The sequence below is a fragment of the Eurypyga helias genome, unplaced genomic scaffold (genome assembly GCF_000690775.1).
Source record: "Eurypyga helias isolate BGI_N326 unplaced genomic scaffold, ASM69077v1 scaffold6259, whole genome shotgun sequence".
Taxonomy (NCBI): Eukaryota; Metazoa; Chordata; class Aves; order Eurypygiformes; family Eurypygidae; genus Eurypyga; species Eurypyga helias.
This window is the reverse complement of record NW_010271267.1, coordinates 2,249-25,181: the sequence shown is the minus strand read 5'-3', so window position 1 is coordinate 25,181 and position 22,933 is coordinate 2,249. Positions and strand designations below refer to the sequence as shown.

The following is a 22,933-nucleotide window of genomic DNA, read 5'->3' as shown; positions in this document are numbered from 1 at the left end:
GCGGGGCGCTGCCGGCGGGGCCCTGCAGCCTCCCCCTCTCCCCGCAGAGCACAAGCTGCTGAGCGCCGGCCCCACGGAGCCCTGGTCCATCCGCGAGAAGCTCTGTCTGGCCTCGTCCGTCATGCGGAGCGGGGACCAGAACTGGTAAGGGAGCGGGGCAGCAGCTGCGCGCGAGCGCTTGTGCGGCCTGTGGTCTGCTCGCACCGGAGGTGGGGCTGTTCGAGCGGCAGCTTGGGCTCTTTGCTTCCTTCCTAACTGTGGTGTAAAAACAGGAGCGTGTTCAGCAGTGACGTGTTCGTAGATCGGGAGAGGTGGGTTGTGCTCAGGAAGGGTGTTTGGTGACAGAGTCCTGTGCACTTCCTCTGAACTCATAGCTCAGTTCTGCTGCCTTGTTCCCCTCGCCAAACTGAGGTTTTTGTGGTAGTGTAAGGGTGCCGTCAGAAGCTAGAAACTTGCTTTTCCAGGCAGGGGAGGGAAGCTGTTGTTTATTTAGGAGCAGGCAAGTATCTTTCAGTCCAAGGGCTATACATGAATAATTCCCAAACATAACAATTCTGTCTCGTCAAGTGCCATGTCTTGGGGGGGGATGTTCAGGGATGAATGTCAAGGCAGGTCAGTGTCTTTTCTCTGCACGTTGGCGGGGAAGGAAAGAAAGTTGAGGGTGACTCGCCGTTTCTCTCCTGTAGGGTCTCTGTCAGCAGAGCTATCAAACCTTTTGCAGAGCCAGGACGCCCACCGGACTGGTTTTCCCAAAAGGTAAGATACTGACATTTGAATCTTGGAAAAAGTCAGTTCTGCATGGGATATGTAAGACAGGGAATGTATTTCTCGTTTCTAAAGAAGATAGCAAAATTATTTTTTTTTTTAAATCAATTTTATTTTTACTTAAATGAGGTGAGATACTTTTTCTTGTTCCTGAAATCAAATTTGAGCCTACAGTACAGTTGGATAAAGTTAAGGAACAGACAGGATTATAATCAAAGACATGGAACAGCTTCCTTGTAAGGCATGGCTAAGTAAGGTGGAACCCTTAACGTGAAAAAGAGGTGAGTATCGGGACTGTGAGAGATGTCTGCACAATCAGAAGTGGCATGTTGGGGATGAATAAGGATTAACTGTTCAGTCCTTTGTCCAGGACAAGATTTAGAGGCTAATAAGTAAGAGCAACAGGAGGTGGGTTCAAAGCAAACCAAAGGAGATTGTTCTTCACCAGGCATGTAATTAAGTTGTGGAATTCCTTACCCCAGGAACTCATGGATGCCCATGTATTTTGGTGTGTCCTGCTGTTTGGGCAAGCACTTGGGACTTTTGTTGCATAAGGGACAGAGAGCAATTAAGAGAATCAAGGGAGGAGAAGTTGGGGTTTTATGTTGCTTACTGTTTCTGTTAAGGTACGAAACTGGCCTTGAAGTGATGTTATTTTGTCTTCTCCATTGAAATAGTTTGGGTTCACATTCACAGATGGACACGTTACAGCTGCAGTTTTCCTAAGCGTGCGTGCTTGCTTTGGTTTCTCAATTGCTAGTTGGGAGCATCTGTTCTTCAGTTTTGTTTTGGAGATCAGCCTGAGCAGTGCTACAGTGAAAGGGTGAATACTTCCTCACTGTGGGCTACACTAAATTATATCCATGGGGGGAGCTCTGGGGAAGATATGTTTATAAAGTGTTAGACCTCTGAGGTAGGAATAATTGCCCTGTAGGCTTTGTTGATAGGCCTTTGCTGATGCTGACACTGCAGCATCCTCTGACTTTTTCTTTCTTTCTTCTTAGCACTGTGCATCTCAGTATTCAGAGCTCTTGGAGACTACGGAGACCCCTAAGTGAGTATAAACCTGAAGCCAGATGCAGTCTGCAGCAGTTTTGGGTGGACTTGACAGTTCTTACAGCAAAGGATATAGAATCACAGAATCACAGGATGGTTTGGGTTGGAAGGGACCTTAAAGATCATCCAGTTCCAACCCCCTGCCATGGGCAGGGACACCTTCCACTAGACCAGGTTGCTCCAAGCCTCATCCAGCCTGGCCTTGGACACTTCCAGGGATGGGGCATCCACAGCTTCCCTGGGCAACCTGTCCCAGTGCCTCCCCACCCTCTCTGGGAAGAACTTCTTCCTGATATCTAATCTAAACCTCCCCGCTTCCAATTTAAACCCATTACCCCTTGTCCTGTCACTACAGGCCCTTGTAAAAAGTCTCCCCCAGCTTCCTTGTAGCCCCCTTCGGGTACTGGAAGGTGCTATAAGGTCTCCCCGGAGCCTTCTCTTCTCCAGGCTGAACAAGCCCACATGATAGTGCTCCTCCCAAAAGGAGCATACGGGAATGAGGAAATTCAGTTGTGGTAGCTGGCATGAGTGGACAGTGGGATCAGGGTGTGGGAGATTGGCACGGTCAAGGTATTTCTTAGAACATGCTTCCATTATCTCCTTACCTCATCTCTTTTCTTCATAAGACCTAAGTATTTCAGTATTACACGGCTCTAAAACTGGTCGCGGTGTACTTGGTAGTGTCCTCCGTGTGCCCTTGCTGTCATTAAAAACATGGGAGGGTAACTGGGGCCTCTGTACCACAGCTCCATCCGTAAGAGTGTGTATTTGGGGCCTTAGTGCAGCAAGAAGAAACGTACATTTGGTTGGAATAAAACACTACATATTAGTCTTATTGACCAGAAGCTTTACAAATAAAATTAGCTTTCAGAATAAGGGTGGAAAAGAGAGCAAGAGAGAGGAGGGGCAGTGTTGTGTGTTTGTCTTTTTTGCAGTGGTTCCTTATCAGTGCTGTCACTGCAGCTTTGTGGTCTCAGATATTTCACACTTCTAACTGTTGGAACATTGTGCTGTCCAGTGTTGTTTAAGGAGGTTGAACTGGGGTTGTTGTGGGCATGGTTTGTGTCAGGAATGACAGGCAGCAGCCATTTATTAAAGGAGAACTGGCATTTTCTGTGTTTCGTGTCCAAACTGTCTTGTGTTTTCTCTTATTCTGTAGAAGAAAACGTGGTGAGAAGGGAGAGGTGGTGGAAACTGTGGAGGATGTTATTGTGCGGAAACTGACTGCGGAACGAGTTGAGGAGTTGAAAAAAATGATTAAGGAAACACAGGAGAAATACAGGTAAGCGGCAGAGGCGCTGGGCTGTGGTGCCCCGGAGAGCCCTGTTCTGAAAAGGTGGTCAAAGTGGGATGGATGGTGCTTGTGAAAATGCTCCTTAGGGCTTATTATTCAGTGATGAGTAAGTAAGATTTTCTGATTACAGGCAACTCAAGAAGGATGCAGAGCTGATCCAGGCTGGACACATGGATAACAGACTGGAGGAGCTGTGCAATGAGATTATGATGTGGGTTATTACGTTATTTCCGTGTTAGACGTTCTGATGAGATTGAGGTTGCCGGACGCTGTGTGTTTGAGGCACCTTTTGTGCATTGGGTTAAGAGACACAGGGCAGCTAGGCAGATGCTTTGGCCTCTGGAGGTGGACTTAGTTTAGACTGGGAGACACCAGCTTGTGGGGAGCATCTTTTAGACTTTCTCAGTGAAGAGCTCGGTGATGGCTTGCAACATCGTGCTTGCCTCCTCTGTTTTGATAAACGTCTGGAAGTGAAATTTCCTGCAGTGTGTCATTCTCTGACTGGCCTCTGACTCTGCTTCCCTCCTAAGAGGATCTGAGCCTGAGTCTGCAGAGGCAGGTCGTTGTCTGCAGGTAGGGGGGTGGGGGTCAGTAAGCTGCAGGAGGAGCTAAGGGGGAGTGGGACACTCTGACAGTAGGTTTTGGTTCTCTATACAGAAAGAAAAAAATGGAGGAAGAAGAGGCAGAAGTCAAGAGGAAGGCTACAGATGCTGCTTATCAGGGTAAGCTGGAAATGAGCTTCCTTAGTCCTCAGAGATGTGTATGTTCTTACGAACATTTGGGAAACATTTTAAGTCTTGTTGAGACCTGTTCAGGAGGATTTTCTTGACCCTAGGAGTTGTAAAGAAAGATTACATTCATTTTCCAGCACTGTCTTTGTAGCAGGGCAAAATGCAAACTTCTAAGAAGGGAACAAATTCCCTAGAAAAGGTATAAGAGGAAGCAGGATTAGCAGGGAGCACTCTGTTAGAATATCAGGCTTTTCACCCCTTCAGTTATCCCTGTAGTTTTACAGTTGTCTGAAGATAAAAGGAACAGAGACTTGTTCTCAGTGTTTAATCCACTCAAAATTCTTCGGGCAGTTCAGTGAACTAGCCTGCCAGTGGTGGGAGGTGCTGAATACCCAGCTGCTACAGAAATCTGAAATTGAAGTGCATTACCCAATGCCAGTATTGTATTATCATAGAATCACAGGATGGTTTGGGTTGGAAGGGACCTTAAAGACCATCCAGTTCCAACCCCCCTGCCATGGGCAGGGACACCTTCCACTAGACCAGGTTGCTCCAAGCCTCATCCAGCCTGGCCTTGGACACTTCCAGGGATGGGGCATCCCCAGCTTCTCTGGGCAACCTGTCCCAGTGCTTCCGTACCCTCTTTGGGAAGAATTATTTGTGAACTGAGCTAGTGGGGTGCAAGAAATTCTTACAGTTTAAGTTGTTTTCTTAGGGTTCTTTATCCTCAAGTCAGAAGTAACTCTCAGGGTTAGAGATGTCTGTCCAAGCTGGAGTCATGGAATCTCACTTTGTTTTCTCTTCTCTTCCAGCTCGTCAGGCCATTAAGAATCCACCGCGACGACTAACGGGTGTGATGGTTCGCTCCCCTGCAGGCTCAACCTCCCCAGGGGGAGACTATGCCCTGGGAGATATGTCTCAGCCCGCCATGGACGAGGCCAGTCCAGGGGTAAGGATGTTTCCCATGGTAAGAGGGAAAGACCGGGTTGGAACATGGGGCTCTGCGTCCGTCACGGATCAGGAGCCTGGGGAGAAGCCTGTGCTGTTTTGCAGACTTTTTGCTGTGGTGGTGCTGTAGTGTGGTTGATGTGCAGTGCTGCTCGAGATACGTGTCCTCTTCCCTGTCTGTGATGGTCAGGTGTCCGGATCAAAGCCTGTGTAGGGGCATCTTGGGGTTGGCCAGGCAGTCTTGTGTGTGTCCTGGGAAGCGGCACTGCAGAGCAGGGAAGGGGGAAAGCATATGCCTGGAGTAGGTGTCTGTGGTGTGCTGGATCAGTGCTCTTGGGGGAAGGAGCAAGTGGGGCTAGTCCGTGTGGTGGAGTGTGGCTTTGAACAGTGTGGTTTTTCTCTTTCTCAGGTCACTCCAGGGACATTGCCCAGCACCCCAGTTGCCTCCTTCATTGGAATCCCTGACACCCCTCCAGGCTCTGCTCCCCTGGATGCCCCCATGACCCCAGTCACTGATGATTCACCCCAGAAAAAGATGCTAGGACAAAAAGCAACTCCGCCTCCTTCCCCTCTGCTCTCAGAGCTGCTGAAGAAGGGCAGTCTCCTGCCCACAAGCCCCAGGCTGGTATGGAGCTCTCTGCTCATATATGCAAGCACACAAACAATTTGCTCCAGACTCTCCTACTGAAAAAGGGGGAGCTGCAAAGGCTTTTAAAAACATACAGTTTTTGTGAGAGTCCCAACAGAAGTGATATCTGAGAGATGTAATTAACCCGGTGAGCCACAGAGCTGGAACCCTTTCCCGGCAGTACTGTGGGTACAGGACTGCAGGAATCACTCAGCACATAGGACTGGCTATCTCCCTTCAGTCGTAAGGAGTTGCAGGTTTTGCTGGAGGAAATTGTTCTCCCCAGGGGAGGGGGCGTGTTAGTCGGCATCATCCTGATCAGTCTCCATGGAGGTGTTCTTGGTGGTATCTGCTTGGTGCTCACAATTCTTCTTTATGTTCCGGTGGGAAGTTGAGTTTCAGTATTTCTGAAGGGTCTTAAGGAGTAGAGAGCCCTTTAGTGGGGTTTATGGCCAGTATTGGTAGTTGCAGGCAATTACTAAAATCACTGGGATGACAGGCCACTTTGACCCTTGTGGTGGTGGTGACTATGGAAGTCTGAGGGCGACCGTTGCTGACCCTTTGCAGAGCCCAGGCTGAAAATAGCAGCTGTCAGCCTGCCCGTGGCACCAATACCCTGTGGTAGTGCTTGTGTGATGGAGTAGGCGTGTTGCTGTTGTCTTGCTTTCTTTAACAGTCAGGTATGGGGTCTCTTCCATTTCTTATCTTGGGTAAGAGTTCCACGGGTTCTGTGTTTGCAGGGTGCAATGTAACGTAGGGTGGAGCAAGGAAGGAGAATGGCTGTGGAAGGCTGGGGTGTTTTTGTATCGACAGGACTGTTTTATCTGCTTCAAGGTCTGTCATAGGTTTACTGTGTGACCTTGATAGAGTTACTTCCCGTCTTGGTGCTTCAGTTTCCCTCAGTTCAAAATAAGAGATAATTCCGTGCCATCTCAGGGGGCAGGGAGAGTGGTGTCTGTAAAAGATTGTGAGGTCCTTGAACAGAGGAACTGAGGTAGAGCAAATTACGTATTTGACCTGACTTCAAAGGAAAGTGGTACCGCAGCTGTATTGTAGCTGAAGAACGACGACTGGTTCCAGACTGTGTTGTGCACTTGCATAAGGGGCCTCGGGGCAGGGACTAGGTTGGACAAAACGCGCAGAAGAAACGCTGAGACAGCAAACCATGGCCATATTCATGGAGGTGCATATCTGGCAGAGAATCACTGATGTGATGGTTTCTCCAGGAACTTCAGTTGTCTCCTCCTTTGGCAGGTTGGTGAAAATGAAATGGCAGTGGCTTCTGGTCACATGAACAGCTCAGGAGTCCTGCTGGAGGTAGGAAGCGTCCTTCCAGTGCTGCACAGTGGGGAAATGCAGTCGGCACCTGGTGCTGTCCCTGCATCTCCTGCTGCTTCAGGTAACTCGGGATTCCCTGTACAGTTCTCCCTCCAGATGTACCTTCAGACTATGAATTCTCTTTAAGGAGAGATGAAGGACATCTAGCCTGGCTGGTTTTGGGGCTTCTTTGGGAGTTGTATTCTTGTTTCTGTACCCCTGTCCCTCTCACCCCTACTTTTTTTTTAAGAAGACACTAATCCTTGCAGAAAAAAGAATGCCTGGATCTAAAATGACTGAAACAATTAGACTTGATTTGATCCTGGTCCTTGCAGTCTAGTTTTCTGGGTTTGTCACTGGCTAATACCAAGCATTACAGTATAGAAAAAAAGGGTTAGTTGACAGGGACTTGGGGAAAAATGGGTCTGGTATCTGATTCCCGCTGTGTCAAACTGCAGCTCTCTGTGAATCTGGAGAACTTGCGTGTCTCACCTCTGCGTTTGCCTGGAGGTCTGTGGGGATCAGACCACAGTGGACGCTGAGCGGCAGAGTAAGTTCTGCAGAGCAGGGGGTGAGGGGGACAGGGCAAGTCTTTGTGGTGGGCCTTGCCAGAACAGCTCTGCCTAGGGTGAAGTTTCTTCTCAGCTCATGCCAACCACTGGTTTTGTCATATTGTCTGCAACTGAGGATTTGTGCCGTTCATTTATAGACAGATGAATAATCTCAATTTCCTTATCCATGTCTGTTCTTTAAGACCTGTTAATTTGGTCGAGACAGTTCCGAAAATGCAGTTGGAAGTTACAACTGAGTGGCAACCTTTGATATAAGAGGAATTCTCCAGGAAAGACCCTGCAAAGAGATCCCCTCTGCTCCCTTCTAGCTCCTGTCATGACTCCTTGTCTTGGCTTACCTCGTGTGGCTCTCTCAGTACTGTTTTTTCAGATTTCCCGTCACTGTATTGGGATGAGCCTCCGGAAGGGCATCTCTCTGCATGTGTGGCTTAGCCTGCCTGGCCTTTACACTGAATGCAGTGTCCCAAATCTGCATGAGTCTGTCTCAGACTCCACACACAAAGGAGTCGTGCATTTTTGGTGCAGGTTCTCTGTGTAGCTTTTGGGATGGTTTATAGGTACCTCTCAGTGTCTTTTTCCCAGAAGAAGCCACCAGGCAGTGAAGAGCCCCGTGGTGGCTTCGTGGACTTCAGTGGTGGCTGCTTCTTGCTCATGTGCTTTTCCCTTCTACTCTCTGTTAGGTGCTCCTACGCTTTCCCGGCTTTTAGAAGCTGGTCCTGCACAGTTCACCTCACCTCTTGCTTCCTTCTCCGCTGTTGCCAGCGAACCTCCAGCTAAGCTCCTGCCACCCCCCGTAGAGCCTGTGCCCCAGGCAACCATTGTCATGATGCCCGCGTTGTCAGCACCATCCGTTGTGCCGCCAGCTGCCGCTCCAGAAAGCGTAGCCACAGGTGCGTCCCTGAACTACGCACTCGTAGGTCGTGCACTGCTGGAAAGCAGAGCTTCCCTTGGAATCAGCACCCAGCGAGCTCTGAGCTGGCCTTTTGTCGCCTCGGGCTTGCCGTCCTTGCTGGAAGGATGGTTACGGCTGGGTGCTGGAGTAAACAGATGGTTTTAAAGAGGATTTCCCGGGTGGGGGCGGGGGTGCTGAGGGTATGGTGCTGGATTGTGGTTCAAGGGCTGGAATCCCACTTTTTCTCTCCTGTGTGAAAGCAAACCCCTATTTGTTCTTTATTTTCCTAAGCTGTGCTGTTGTGGGTGGACCTGGGATACTTGTGGTTGGTGCTTGTTCTTATCCACTGCCATATTTGTTCATATGGGCTTGACTTCTCCAGATGGGTCTCTGATTGTCACTGTCATCCTTGTGCAGTGAGCCAGCCAGAAGCCTGCGTTTCCATGGAGGCAGTGTCTGATTCCCATACTGTGACAGTGTCCATGGACAGCAGTGAAATATCCATGATCATTGATTCCATCAAGAAAGAGTGCCTGGGTTCTGGGGCTGGCAGCGCTGCAGGGTCTTCCAAAGATCACTGCATGGATGGGAAAGAAGACCTGGATTTGGCTGAGAAAATGGATATTGCAGTGTCCTATACGGGGGAAGAGCTGGACTTCGATACTGTTGGAAACATTATAGCCATCATTGAGGACAAGGTAAAGGGGCAAAGCAGAGTGCCAGTGCCTTTGGGTTAGGTTAATCGGAAGTGATTAGTGCTCACCAGTTTAGTCAGTGTAAACAAGCAAGGAGTAACCATTCCAAAATGCATGTTCTCACCATCGTTGTCCGGATCAGTAGAACACCACTGCTCTGATCTGCCACATGTAGCCTGGTGCTCCTCCTCACAGTGAAGAAAGGAGTCTCTTCCCGGTGTTGGGTGGGGTTTGGGTCTCCTCTCTGGCAGGCAGATGACCGCTGCTTGCGGCGTACTTTGCAGGAGTGCCGTGTTTCTGAAACTGAAGCTCCACGGGAGACTCCGCAGATGGAGTCTGGCTGTGGAAGGCACCTTTGCAAACCAGTACCCCCGGTTGGCCACAACTGTCTCATTACCAAATAACATGAACTCTTCTTTAATCCCTCTTTCTGACCTCGGCCTGCACTGCTGTGTGTTTTTTTGGCAATAAAGGTGGACGACCACCCCGAAGTCCTGGATGCAGCAGTTGTGGAAGCTGCTCTGTCTTCTTTCTGTGAAGATACCGATGATCCTCAGACTCTGCCTGGCCCCTGGGAACACTCAATTCGTCAGGAGCACGAGAAGCAGGCCCAGATACCCCAAGTGTCTGTGACTGTGAAGCAGGAGAGACTGGAGTGTGAGGAGCCAGAGGCAAAGGGAATTCGAGACCTAATGGGCATTGGAGAGCTGGGATCAGAAATAAAGACAGAACCTGCAGAGCAGGAGCTGAATCAGCTGGGCCCTGAGGAAACCATACCAGCAAGTGCAAGAGTGACAGAAACACCAGAGCTTAGAAGTCAGGAGATAGAAGAGGATCAAAGAGCAGCGGTAGCAGCAGGAGAGACTTCTGAAATCGAGATAGAATCAACCAAGGGAGAAGATGCAGTGCACAATACAGTCAAGACAGAGGTATGTGAGCTGAGAGGCTGTCTGGAACCGGTGTGGGGAAAGCAAGGAGCAGTTGTGGCAGGTAGAAGTGTAGAGGAAGGATGACTGCTGGATTGAAGGTGACCCTTCAATGAATGTGACTGTTTTGGTGGTAGTCATGCTGCTGATCAGTTCGATCTGCAGAGAAGCTCTGCTTTAGGCAGTACCTTTGTGTATCTCCCCCCGCCCATGTGCAGAATTGCTGTTGGGAAGGTGCTCAGTGAACTTCATTGCCTTGAGTTAGGTTAGGGTGAGTGAGATGTGCCCACACCTTCACTGAAGTAAGCTGACACAAACATCTAGATTTGTGCATTTCTCTTCCCTCCAGACCCCACCTGATGATGATTCATCCCCTCCACAAGTCCCAAATGTGAGTGAAGACTCCTCACAGGCTGATGTTCAGCACAAATTTGAGCTGTCAGGTAACTTAATTCAGCTAGGAAATCTTTTACATGCAACATTATTAGCTGGATAGTTGTCAGTGATCTGGTTCAGGTTTTTTGGGGAGGAGGGAGAAGAGGTATGTGTAGGAACAGTGGTAATTACTGCAGGACAGTAGGCTTTGGTGCAGGAACTTTTATAGGAAGACTGCTTTGGAGGATCAACCTTTCTGCTTTTCTTTCTTTCACAGAGTCAATGAAGGAGGAGGCCCAAGCCCTGTTTAGGAGTCAGATGAAGGTAATTCTGGGTTGGTTGTAGTCATCTTGGGTTTATGGGTAACATCTCACTGCTGCTGCTTCCTGACTCCCATCTGCTGCAAAGCAAAGCTGGCTCTCTGATTTCTGCACTCAGAAGTGGGCAGTCTGCAGCTGGAGCTAAAGGGGAGATTTGATTCGGGTGCTGCCAAGCTGTGTGTGTTTCTGTGTTTGCGGGGTGAGGCAGGGCAGGATAGAGGGACTAGGATTTTGTGAAAGTGCCTGTACAGTTGTCAGCAGCTGTAGCAAAAATAAGGCTCTGGGTTGCTGCTGTAAGTGGCCGTGCAGACTCATGAACTCTGTGTTTCAGGATGGGCAGGGTGAAGAGGATGATGAGGATGGTGCCAGCGAGGCTGCCAGTTTGGAAGAAGCCAAAGAAGAAGATCAGGGTGAGGGATACCTGTCAGAGATGGATAACGAACCCCCTGTGAGTGAGAGCGACGATGGCTTCAGTGTCCATAATGCACCTTTACAGTCGCACACGCTAGCTGACTCCATCCCCAGCAGCCCAGCCTCCTCGCAGTTGTGAGTATCAGCGAAGCGCTCGGGCACACAGGTACACATCCCGGCCTGTTTCGTGGAGGGAGCATAGCATTCTCACTCCTGTTTTGCTGACTGGCTGGGTCCGAAGGGGGAATGTGTTGATGATTTGTCTGGATCTCCTGGCTTACAAGTGCAAGTGTGTGGACAGCGCCAGAGTACCAGGTCCCTTTCTTTCCTTCCTCTCTCGGTGTGGATTAGCGTGGGCATGTCAAAGGCAAAAGAAAACATAAGGTTCCTGCTCCAAGGCAGTATGCAGCCTCCTGAAGGAAGTCTTATTCTCTTCCCAGCTCAGTGTGCAGTGAGGACCAGGAAGCGATACAGGCTCAGAAGATCTGGAAGAAAGCCATCATGCTAGTTTGGAGAGCAGCAGCTAATCACAGGTGAGTTTGATGCCTTCAGAACTGGCAGGAAGAAGCGACTAATCCCAGACAAGTCTCTCCTCTCCCATCTCGGAGGCTGATCTGCCTTGGAACCAGGAGGTGATGAGTCGTATTGTTACTGGTAGCAGACAAATAAACATGAGAGCACAAAACAAATCCTCGCCAGCAAGGATGGGGCACTAAGCGGACTCCTTCTCCCTGCAGGTACGCCAATGTCTTCCTACAGCCTGTGACTGACGATATAGCACCAGGCTACCACAGTATTGTGCAGAGGTGAGTCTTAGCAGCGTTTGGTCATTAGAACTCTCTATATTTGCATATTTGTGTAGGGATTTCTGGCAGGAGCAATGTAGTTTTTGGCTGCTGTGCAGACTGCAAGACTTGGAAAATTACATTTTTCCAATGTGATTCAGTCGGAAACAGGTTTTGCCAAGAAAAGGGTCATCTTCAGCAACAGATACATGTCTTTACATAGTCCTGTCTTTGAATGAAGTGCACTGACTTAGAACATTTTTGATCAGTAAGGTAGTATGTGACTGATTTGCTTCTCCCAGTTGCTGTAGGGTTTAGTCTTGCAAATTCCAAAGACCTGTTTTCTTTAATCAGCATTTTTTCCTGTCCCAGCAAGTGGACTCTTCCAGAAGAATTACCAGAGTCCCTTGCTAGCCCCTAAAACCTCTCCTAAACAGTTCAGTAGCTGCAGCTCCTTAGTGTTTCCTTCAGTGACGCCTGGAGAAGGCAAATGCCTTTCCCGAGGCATCTGTTGTGCCGTTGTTACGGCGTCTTATGACCCGAGGCCTTGATAGTCAGGAACACCGCGGTGTGGGGGAGAGCCTGTTTGGCTCAGTCCAATAGGTGGCCTAACTGGGCATGTTCCAAACACGGGGCTGTTCAAGAAAGAGCGGGGAAAGGGTTAAATTTCTGTTGCTATTTTGGCTGCATTTCTTTCACAGGCCAATGGATTTATCTACCATCAAGAAGAACATTGAGAATGGGCTGATACGAACTACAGCTGAGTTCCAGCGAGATATTATGCTGATGTTTCAAAATGCAGTTATGTACAACAGCTCTGACCACGACGTGTACCACATGGCTGTGGAGATGCAGCGAGATGTCCTGGAGCAGATCCAGGTAAAGTACTGAGCTGAGGCCAGCGCAGGACAGAGCATCTACCTCGGTCCATGGGGAAGACTTCTGGATGTAAGACCACAGTTATGCTCCCAGTGTCTTGGAATGAAGCAGTCCCATCATTCCCTGCATCTCTCTTGAACTAGCACAAGTGTTTGTGATGAACTGGATTGCGGATAAGTTAAAACTAATGCAGCAAAACGATTTTTAGGTCCAGCCCAGACCAATTTCAAATCTCGCTTCCTTCAGGGAAATGCTTAGGCCAGCAAGAACCAGGGTGTGGTTCAGGAACAGAAACAAGCAACAAGAACGGTGAATGACAGGGGACGCGACTGCTTCTTAGGGTGGCTGTGGTGGTATAAACTGTACATGAAACTGCCCTCTGAATACATGCCATTTACGCTTTCTGGTGAAGAAGGATGTCCTGGCTGGCAGGGCTAACAGAGCTGGAGCTGGGGTTTTATAGTTCCTCAGGACTTGTGGCTTCTGAGGTAAATGGGGGAACTTATTCTGAGCAGCAGAGAAGGAACTGAAAGTGCCTCTGACCCAATCATTCCCAGCCTGTGGTTTGTGATAGTTAACTGGCATCTACTCACTGAGCTTGTTTTGCCTGATAATCTGAAGAGTGTGGTTTCCTTGCAGCAATTTCTGGCCACACAGCTGATCATGCAGACATCGGAGTCGGGGATCAGTGCAAAGAGCCTGCGTGGGCGAGACTCCACTCGCAAGCAGGATGCTTCGGAGAAGGTGAGTGCGCTGCACCTTGTGGAAGAGCAGTTGGTGTCTTTTGAAGACTCCCAAGATAATTGCATGAAGTTCCCATCCCAAACACAGGCAGAATGGGTTTTTTTAATTGCAGTGGCTCCAGCATCTTCATGCGAACAAATTTTTCTTTGAATGTGTCTGTTGATGAGATTTTGGCTCTGGAGCTGTACATCATCCCAGAGGGAGGTCTTATCTGTAATTCCAATGGTTCTGTTACCTGTTTTTAAAAAGAGGTGATGAAGACTGTAGGGAAATGAGCGGAGTATTGGAAGAGGTGTGATGTGGCAGGAAGGTGAAGGCGTAGAGAATTGGATGGCTAGCCTCTGCTGTGTTCTTTGCTTCTTAGTCAGATGTTTAGAACCAGGATCCCAGTCTGGTTTGCTGTGTAAAACGCACCAGAGAACTTTTGACTTCCACACTGATCTGAACTAAGAGCAATGTAGGTTTGTTTGGGTTTATTTTCTTCTGTAAAGACATACCCAAACTCGATTAAGGGATCTCAAGTGCTCTCATCTGGCGCACATGACATTGTGACAGCACGGGCTGCCTGCTTCGTTCTAGCGGCAGCTGCACAGTGCAGAAGTTGCTTGATAGTCCAGGCCTTGCCATGGCTGAGGAGGAAATACCCTTTTCCTAGCATTCTGACTCTCGCAGTATCCCTCTTTTGTCCGTTTTTATGTTCTGCTGCATAAGACTGATGCCGTGCGGGAAGGGGAGCGGGGCACGTGTTTCTCTACGCTCACATGTGGGCTCAGTGCTTCTGTGTGGTGTGTGTGTTTCCGTATCTGATAAGTCCTTCTGTTTGGCCTTTTAACAGGACAGTGTCCCAATGGGCTCTCCTGCCTTCCTTCTCTCTCTCTTTGTAAGTATTGAAAGGCTCCGGCGGGTACTGCAGTACTGCTGGCAGCGTGCTCTGCTCCTTGTCTGGGTGATCACTGCACTGTCACAGCATCCCTCGCGCTGCAGCGGGCCGCGTTTGCCTTGGGGGCTGTACAACCGGGGTCCTTAGAGAAGAAACAGCTCAGTCCCTTATTCTGAGCGTGGGTGAGTGGGAGGGGCTTCAGTCTTTTTTTTCTGGTTCCAAGTGTTCTCGTTTTGTCATCTGCCTTTGCTTTTTCCCACGACTTCTTTCCTGCTCTCTTGCCGTGTAAGTGGGAAGACAGACCAAGCGGTGCAGTACTATAGTTCTTCCATCTCTCGTGTTCATACAGTTGCCCCTTCTGCACGTTCGAGTCAGAACAAAGGGTTTGGGGAAAGTGAGGAGTCAGCTGTGTACTCCTTTACCATTCACGGTCCAGAAAGGAAATAAGATGCTCCCCAGAAGTACCTTGCTCTGTGCCTGTGGTGATCTGGAAATGTTTGGAAAAATATTCCCTCCAGGAAACCCCAAGTGTCTGTGAGTTGCGGGGAGGAGAGAGGAGAGGAAGATGGAGAGTTGTTTTTTTCTCTCGCATATATCTAAAGACAGAGGAGTACTCCAGGAGAGTCAGCATGTCAGCCAGAGGGAGAGGGCAGCGGATCAAAGGAAGCTCTCAGCTCGCCTTCTGCTCATGGAAAGGAGCTGTGCGGAGAAACTAGGGAGCTAGTGCCAGGGTCACTCAACTGGAGGAGCACTTCCCGTAGGGATCAGCAGCTGCTAAGGTAGGTTAGTCAGCAGTTTCCTCTTCCCATCTTAAAAGCCAAGCTAGAATCTGCCGCTTAGGAGAAAGCCTGCACTGTGCAGGCTCCAAAAGCGATCTGGGCGAGAACCTTGTTGCCTCTCTCTGCCCTGGCTGCCAGCAGCGCGCAGACACGCTGCAGATCCCAGCGCCTGTGCTGTGTCCAGAGCGGATTGTAGGTAGGTCTGCAGGCAGGCCTCCCCAGGCCTTCTTAGGAGAGCTACCCCTCCTGTTCGGAAGCATGAAAAGTTGTAGGGATGCAGAGCTCCTTCCCTCCGAGCGCTGGAGGAGCGGCGTGGTGTCCGGGGTAGCGTAACTCTCTCCGTTTGCCTTGTCACTAGGACGGTGGCACCAGAGGGCGTCGCTGTGCCATCGAGGCCGACATGAAGATGAAGAAGTGATGCTGCGGGCAGGCAGAAGATGCCAGCGGAGGGCAAGCGAGACGCAGTCAGCAGCTGTCGGGGGAGGAAGAAAAGCTGCAGGTCCATTTCTGGCACCCTTGTCCACCTTCTTCGCTTGCCCCTCTGGAAAGCAGTGTCTCATCGGAATGTGTAACCCAAAGAAACTTCCCTGGAGGGGAAGGCTAGCCCCCCTGCCTGTTTTAGGGCAGTCGTCTTGGGCTTCATCAGTGTTCTGGTGTTAGCTAGCAACTGGTGGCTCGTATGTACTGTAATGTGAAGTGTACAGATTTTTACTAGTGATGTGTAAATGTGTATGTATATTAAAGTCTGGGAACAGATCCAGTGTGCGGTGTGCAGTCACTGAGCATCGCAGCGCTGCGCTGAGGAACCTGGTGCTGCGCAGGGGTGCCTACTGCCCTGAGTACCTGCAGATGTGCTTGTTAACAGGAAGGGAGTTATGACAGAGTGTTGACACTGACGGATTGTCTCTGATCATGGGAGTGTTGCATAGTGCTTGGATGGAGGGGAAGATTCCCTGCTTGTGCAAGAATGTGGCACTGTCGTGATGAAACAGGAGACCTAACCATGAGAAGTTAAATGCTGCAGTCCTGTTGGAGCTTCCCTGAAGCGACCGATGTATTGCAATGTACCTCATGTTCTTTCTCCAAAGATGTGTTAAGGGTCCACTAGCCAGGAGTGGAAATCTGTGATCCCAGCAGCTGTAGGCATGCCAGTACCTGGTTTCTCATCTTGGCTTGTGAACTGTTCTCTCTACTGGAAATTACAGTTCTTTTCCTCAGAACATGGATGCTTAACTGGGGTTTAAGTTTTCTGACAATTTTCAAGTCGCCTTATTTTCTGCTCATGTGACCTGTGAGATGAAACTTGTGTATTTTCTGTCCCCATGACCTTCCAGGTAAACAAACAACATCCGTTTTCTCCTTCCTGATGCTTGCAGCAGCTGGGAGTGGTCTGCGCTTTGTGCAGCATGCACGGGGTGCAGCTTTCTGCCACGCAGGTTGCGAGAAATGGAGTCACTGCCGTTAAGACCAGGGGGATTGTTACTGTACCTAGTGAGAGCCCTTGATTTTCACAGGTTTTGTGTTGGAAGTGAGTTGTGCCTGCTCTGTTGAGTCTCATGGATGGCTGTTTCCACCAGGAGTCACTCTGCTGATGCTAGAGGCGTAGAATTCTTTGGTTTGCTTACTGGTTAATCGCCCTTCACTACTTAAACCGGGAACAAATTTCTGGTTTGAATGTTTACATCCTCAGTTCCCAGAGATTGCAGATTGTTCATTTCATAGCGCAAAAAGTTACCGGCTTCTTTGGTTTTCTGGTATTTTGTGGAGTAATTTCAGCTGGGGACAAACTTTCTAGTAGGGCCTGCAGCGACAGGACAAGGTGTAACGGCTCTAAAGATAGAAGGAAGAAATCGTTTACGCTGGGGGTGGTGAAACTGGAACAGGTTGCCCAGAGGGGCTGTAGATGCCCCATCCCTGGAAACATTCAAGGTCAGGTTGGACGTGGCTCTGAGCACCCTGATCTCATTGAAGGTGTCCCTGCTCGTTGCAGGGGGCTGGACTAGATGGGCTTTAAAGGTGCCTTCCAGCCCAAACCAGGCTGTGATTCGAAGCTGGAAAGGACCTTTGCGTGTTCATCTGGTCCAGCCTGCTCAGAGCAGGGCCAGCTTCCAAGGTAGACGGGGTTGCTTGGAGAAAATTTCCAAGGATGGAGATTCCCTAACACCTCTGGACAATGCATTTCAGTGCTTACCCACCCTTATGGAGTAGATGTTTTCCTTATCTCCAGTCTGAATTTCCTTTGGTGCAGCTTGTCTCCACTGCCACCTTTCACTGTAGGCCACGAGTAAGCGTCTGGCTCCGTCTCCGTAACACCTCTGCCCTGTCTCGGTCCCTGCTGAAGAACTGCAGTTGCAGCACGTGGCAGGACCTTTCTCGTGCCCCCTAGTTAACTTGCTTTCAGCATGGAACGCGTTGCTGTTTGTTCCTATCCTTGGTTTCTTCTCTTAACCAAGTATTTTTCCCTCAAAGAGCCTTTTCTCTCATGACGTTTTAATAGCCTTTGATGAAGTTTAACATCTTTAAAAAAATCTAATACATGATTTTCTGTACAGAGCACCATTGCCTCTTTCCCAATTCATCATCTGCTGCTCCAACTACTAATTCTGTTCTTCCTAATACTTGGTTCTAATCTGTCTAGCCCGGAGCTAAGCCTTGTGCTGCATCTCCCAACATCCACCCGTTTGCAGACAAATAATAAAACGTGCGTCTTTCTATTTTTCTTGTGCTGTGGCTGACTTAAATGGCAGGTTACAGAGCATAGGTTGGGTCACATTATATTTAAGCCTCTTGAGGAGTGAATCCCAATGGGTTCTGAGGTTTTTCCCTCCCTCAAATTGTTCTAAAGCCTCCCCTGTTGACATTTTAATTAGAAACGGGTTTCTCAGACCCATCCCAAGTCTCGTGTGATCTCCCGTGTGGCAACTGCTGATAACGATGATTAATTTGGTTTTTCCAACTGGCCCTATTTTCTGCTGAGATGTTTGGCACTGATCATGCGTCATCCCCACTGATCATCTGGCAGCTCTCTGCTTCTGATGTTCTTGATGAAGTTGGTTGTTGTTATTTGCTTTTATGTCTTTAGCAAATTGTTCTTCAGTTTTTTTCTTCTTTTTTCTTTCTTCCTTACTTTTTTGTGGCTTCTACATTTCATTTACTGGAGTTCAGGCTTTTATCATTTTTCTTGTTTTGACACGTAAGTTCCTTTCAAAAGCCGTCTTTTTCATTTCTAACAGCTTTTTCTCATGGCGGCGAGGGTTGCGCAGCGTCTGATCTCTGCAAAGCGAGCTAAAGCTTTCCAGTTCGATAATCATTCCTTGCTGGTGACTTCTGTGGCCGATGTAATTAAGAACTGTCAGGCAGTTCTTAATTAAAAGTTGAAGCGTGTATCTTTTTGTCCTTTATTTTTTGTATGGGATGGGAGTGGAGCTAAGCAGCCGTTAATTATTTCACTCATCCCTGACCTGCAGTAATGCGGCTGTTCTGCTCCCTGGCATCTGGAGTCTTCCAAGGTTTAGTAAAACTGAACATAAGGCTGAAGATCTTTTTAATTGATGCTTTTGCCCGAGTTCCCTGGGCTTCAAAACGCTTATCCCTCTTGACCGGAGTACAGAAGGGTGATGGCAACTGGTTGGATCACCCTAGGCCCAGGCTTTTCCGTTCTTCAGCCGAGCTGCGGTGGCTGGTTCCGCGCGTGCGGCCGGCGGCGCTGATGGTGCAGGGAGGCGCCCTAGGCACGGGGTTACTCTTCAGGTGAAATCACAGTTTGCCCAACACCTTTCCCTGGAAGCTGAGAGCAGGTGATGTTATCTCTTTCCTCGTCGTGTTTTATCTGCTTCTGCTGAAGTTAACTTTGAAAGAGGTTTCACAAGGCCGGCCTTTTGGATCCTAGCTCTGCTTGTAAGTTCATAAAGTAAGCAAGCAAGTTTTATCCCAAACCCAATGGATTCCTTCTTTCTCCCAGTTACGCGCTGTGAGCTGTATTGGTAGCTCTGCTAGCAGTCCTGAGAAGGCGAAAGGAAGTCAGGGAGAGCTGTGCTCGTTCAGAACTCTAGGGAGAATTGGGTTTTACATAATTAACTGAAAACTCTAAAGACACTGCTAATTAATGCACAGAATTCTCCATAGGTACAGCATCCGGGCAGCTGAGTCAGTGCCAAGATACATATTTTTCTAAGAGCCATTTACTGTTGTTATTGTGACTCTGCAAGCAATTCCCTGGACTTAGGGAGATCGTAGTGGACTCGTGCAGTAGAAGACACTTAGGCATGGACTAATGGACAGAGGTTAAAGGAATGGTGTCTTCCTTCTTGAGAGAATGCTAACTTTTATTTGCTGAAGTTAGTAAAACTGTCCCCTGTCAGTGTGTGACTGATTGTGGTTATATTTCTTCTGGCTCAGATATACCACCATCCAGCTAAATCACGTCTGTCACTTTGCAAACAAAGCGTCTGTAGTGTTTGTAATAAGGTATTTCCAGTGTAAAAAGTTCTTGGGGGACAGCAAAGAGAATTTCAGTGAGCTGTCCTTGGAGTCACCGGTTTTTCATAACTGTCGGTGGCTCAGGAGCCCCGGCCTGACTTGGTCTGAGCTTGCTGCCGGCTGCCTTCAGCACCTTAAGCATCCAGTGTCCGACAAAGCCGCGTGTTCCTAACCAGCTCGGCGTCCCCCAGGCGCGGTGACCCACCGCCCCCCGGGCAGCCCAGCCAAAGCGCCAGAAAAGATGAAATTCAGTTGCTCTGAAATGAGTTTGTGTTGCAGAGCCACGGCCCTGCCACGGGCTGTCAAGCGTGGGCTCAGGCCTAGGCTGCTCGCCTCACGGAGCCCTGCCCGTGCTTTGGCTCTCTGTCAGGAAATGAGTGGGGCTTTGCGGTTCTGGGTCAGGGTACAAAGAAATTGCTGTCTCTCTCTCTCCTGTTTTTTTTGCAGGGGGACCATGCCTGGATGTGGTGGGATACTGAGATGGAGTCTCCCAGCGAGTCCGAGAACAGTGATTTCCAGTCTCTCCTCAGCTGGGATTCAAGCTTGGATGTGGACGTGGGCAGCTGGAGGAATACTGAGGAGGTGGCCATGGGGAAGCTAGAGGAGAGCAGCGGAGAGGCAGACTGCGAGCTGGAGCTCAGTGAGCCCCTCTGGGAGGGCGACAGTGAAGACTCCCAAACAGCAGAGAAGCCCTGTGAAGATGACGGTCTTCTCCAGTTCTTCTCAGAGGTAAGGCTGTTCGGATGACAGGAAAGTGGGCGGCGTAGTTCAGGCCCTCCTGAAACATGAGGGTTTTCAAGGCCTTCACCGTCCCCACACACAGAAACAGTCTGGGGGAGGAGCAGATGCCCCGAATTCACTTGCTCCCCGTTCCAAGCCTATCCCTTCCTCCCATTTAAAAGCTGGCACTGCAACCAGGCAGCTGCTTTGCCAAAACACAGCTCACCCTAAAGCACAGGGGTGTCAGTGAACTGACACTGTAATAATAACACAGGGCTTCATCAGAAGATGTTGCAAGAATTCCTAAAAATGGAAAGGCGTTCGTGAGCGAAAGCAAAAATAGCATCTGTGCCGCTTATTTCTCTTCCTTTTGCCTTCACAATTTGAAGCAATAAATCTCTTTTACAGGTAACCCAGATGATGGAACCTCTTCGCATTAGCAGCACAGAGTCATCGCAGACTCAGTGGGATGATTGTGGCTCTGGGAAAGAGGATAATGGGGAAGATGTGAGGTGCCGGGAAAAGACGGTGGGAATAGCAGTCTCAGGAGCAGAGGAGAGTCAACTACACAGCCTGGCAGAAGATGAGAAAGAACACTTCCTGGGAAGAGAGGTAGGGGAGAGGTGGTCCTAAGAGAGCCTCTGATCCCCTGTGAGAGACAAGAGACAGTGAAGGAAATCAGCTCTAGAAGAGATGGAGAAGTCCCAGGTTCCAAATGAGGAGAGATGAGAACACATAGGAGGAGACAGTAGGGAAGGGAATGCAAAAGAAATGTATGGGGAGAAGGGTGGGTTTTTATGTATGGATTTGTATCTTGATGAACAGGAAGCTTGTTACAGATCAAACCCTCAGATGTGAGTTGGAGGAATTGCTCCTTGGCAGTGTAAAGGTGACTCATGAGAGCTGGCAGTCTGCTTTCAGGTTTAAGGCAAGACTGGAATACTTGCCTTGTTCTAATTGCTGTGTTATGCAGCACACAGCTTGGCTGGTTTCAGGCCCACGTGGCGGTGATAGCAATAACCATCTGCCCCCGGAGACCGTCATGTCTTGGAAGCAGGCGCTGTCTAGCCTGGTTTACATCAGCCCTGTGTTTTAGGGGGCTGTGGGCACCCACCAGCCTGCGAGGTGCTGCTGGGACAGGCAGTGTTGTTCCATGCTCACATTTGTTCCCTTGCAAACTTAGACACTGGAGACAAATAACGTTCAGGGTTCTCGCACTTCACCAGTTCAGCCGGGACAGGGTTATTCCCAGCAGCTCCCTCACAGTTCTCCCAGCGGTCAAAGCCAAACACAGCACAGTGCCCACTTTCTTCCTGAGGAGTGTGCTCCATGCTTCAGATCTCCTGGTGAGGAATTCTCAGCTGCCCCTGCACACCTGGACTCCAAGGAGCCTCTCTCCCTGCACCTCTCTAGCTGTACGTTTCCTGGGCAGATCACGGCACCAACAGCACCATGAGCCTTCCTGGCTGAGTCTACTCTGTCGTATTTGTGTGGGAGTTTGTGAGGAAACAACCTTGTTGCACTCTAGGGGATCCTGTTATTTGTGTCTTGAGCTTGAGCCTGAGGCAGTCTTACCTCAGCTCCTGATTTCCCTCTACATCCATGACTCTTCCCAGAAAAGCAGGCAGACACAACACTGGGCACCAGTCAGCTCCACGGTGTTTGTGGGAGCCAGAGGCTGTTATGATCCAGGAGATCAGACCCGGCTGTTATTGGGGTGCTGGGCAGCACAGTGAAGGTCTGGATGTGCTTTTCTGGGAAGAGTCATGGATGTAGAGGGCAATCAGGCTGGTTTGGCTGGCCAGAGTTAAACCACAACACTGGATAAGGTCAGTCGTCATCCTCTAGAATAACAAGAGCGAGCTAGCTCCCAGCTGAGGCTGGATGCAGTAAGGGAATGTGCAGCAGGCTGGCTTCTCGATGAAGAACTCGGGTGATAGGATGCCATTTTAGCCATATTTGCCTTTCCCTTTGTGCCCTTCAGGACAAGACTCAGGAGAGACCTGGAGAACAAGCTTTAGGTGAGCTACACCCACAGGAGACAAGTAATCAGGCCCAGGATGGAGATGATGGTGAAAGCACCTCGGCAGCCCCCATGCTGGACTCCACACGCCCTGCCAACACGCAGCTGTAAGTAGTTCGTTCTGCTTTCTTGCAGGCACAGCAGAGTTGTTTCCTTTGTCTCACATGAGAACGAGTGTGTGGTGCAGGTCACCTCCAGGAAGCTGAGATAGCCAAGGAGAACAGGAGGGAAGCAGGTAAACTGTGCTACCTCTGTGGATCTACCAGCGGTTTTGGGCATTGATCCTAAGCTGAAGTGAGAAGAGTAGAAGTTATATAAGAGGTTAAATGGAAAAAACATGTTTCCTCAAGGCAGCTAGGCCTTGTGTGAGTTGGGCATCGTGATTTGTCAGCCAGTGTCCAGTCCAGCTCCGGAGAGGCATTACCAGCCCCCTTTAGGCAGGCGCAGGCCTGTCCCATGCAGGTCTGCCACATGTGTGACCACCTGGGCTGACTTCTGAAGGAAAAACATGGGGTTTTGGGATGAGAAACTGAGTAAAAAACACCTCTGTAAAGTTCTGAACTTCAGAGTAGCATTAGCTTTTCTATCCAACATGATCCTGCCCTTTACAGCTGCTCAGCTCTTGTTCCTACCCCCTGCCCTGCATCTTCCTTCGTTCTGGATGCTCAGTTGTGCGTTCGGATGCAGAACGCTTCCACCATCTCACCCTGAGAG

At 49.5% G+C, this 22,933-nt stretch overlaps 1 protein-coding gene across 1 annotated transcript; it reads left to right on the top strand.

The window, feature by feature from the left end:
- The first annotated feature begins 53 nt into the window (after positions 1-53).
- Positions 54-15,747, top strand: BRD8 (bromodomain containing 8). Its single transcript, XM_010158741.1, has 20 exons — positions 54-144; positions 687-756; positions 1,770-1,819; positions 2,981-3,103; positions 3,246-3,326; positions 3,773-3,837; positions 4,659-4,795; positions 5,204-5,419; positions 6,677-6,821; positions 8,109-8,201; positions 8,621-8,901; positions 9,372-9,827; positions 10,174-10,267; positions 10,477-10,523; positions 10,851-11,065; positions 11,371-11,463; positions 11,668-11,736; positions 12,417-12,594; positions 13,234-13,338; positions 15,356-15,747. Exons 1-20 carry the CDS (start codon positions 122-124, stop codon positions 15,413-15,415), a joined length of 2,601 nt encoding a protein of 866 aa, XP_010157043.1. The 5' UTR covers positions 54-121; the 3' UTR covers positions 15,416-15,747.
- Positions 15,748-22,933: the final 7,186 nt, after the last annotated feature.

Bases quoted from the DNA above. Each gene is read 5' to 3' on its own strand.
- BRD8 (XM_010158741.1), top strand. From the start codon at position 122: ATGCGGAGCGGGGACCAGAACTG. The intron at 145-686 runs GTAAGGGAGCGG...TCTCTCCTGTAG, and splicing joins CGGAGCGGGGACCAGAACTG to GGTCTCTGTCAGCAGAGCTA. The intron at 10,268-10,476 runs GTAACTTAATTC...TTTCTTTCACAG, and splicing joins GCACAAATTTGAGCTGTCAG to AGTCAATGAAGGAGGAGGCC.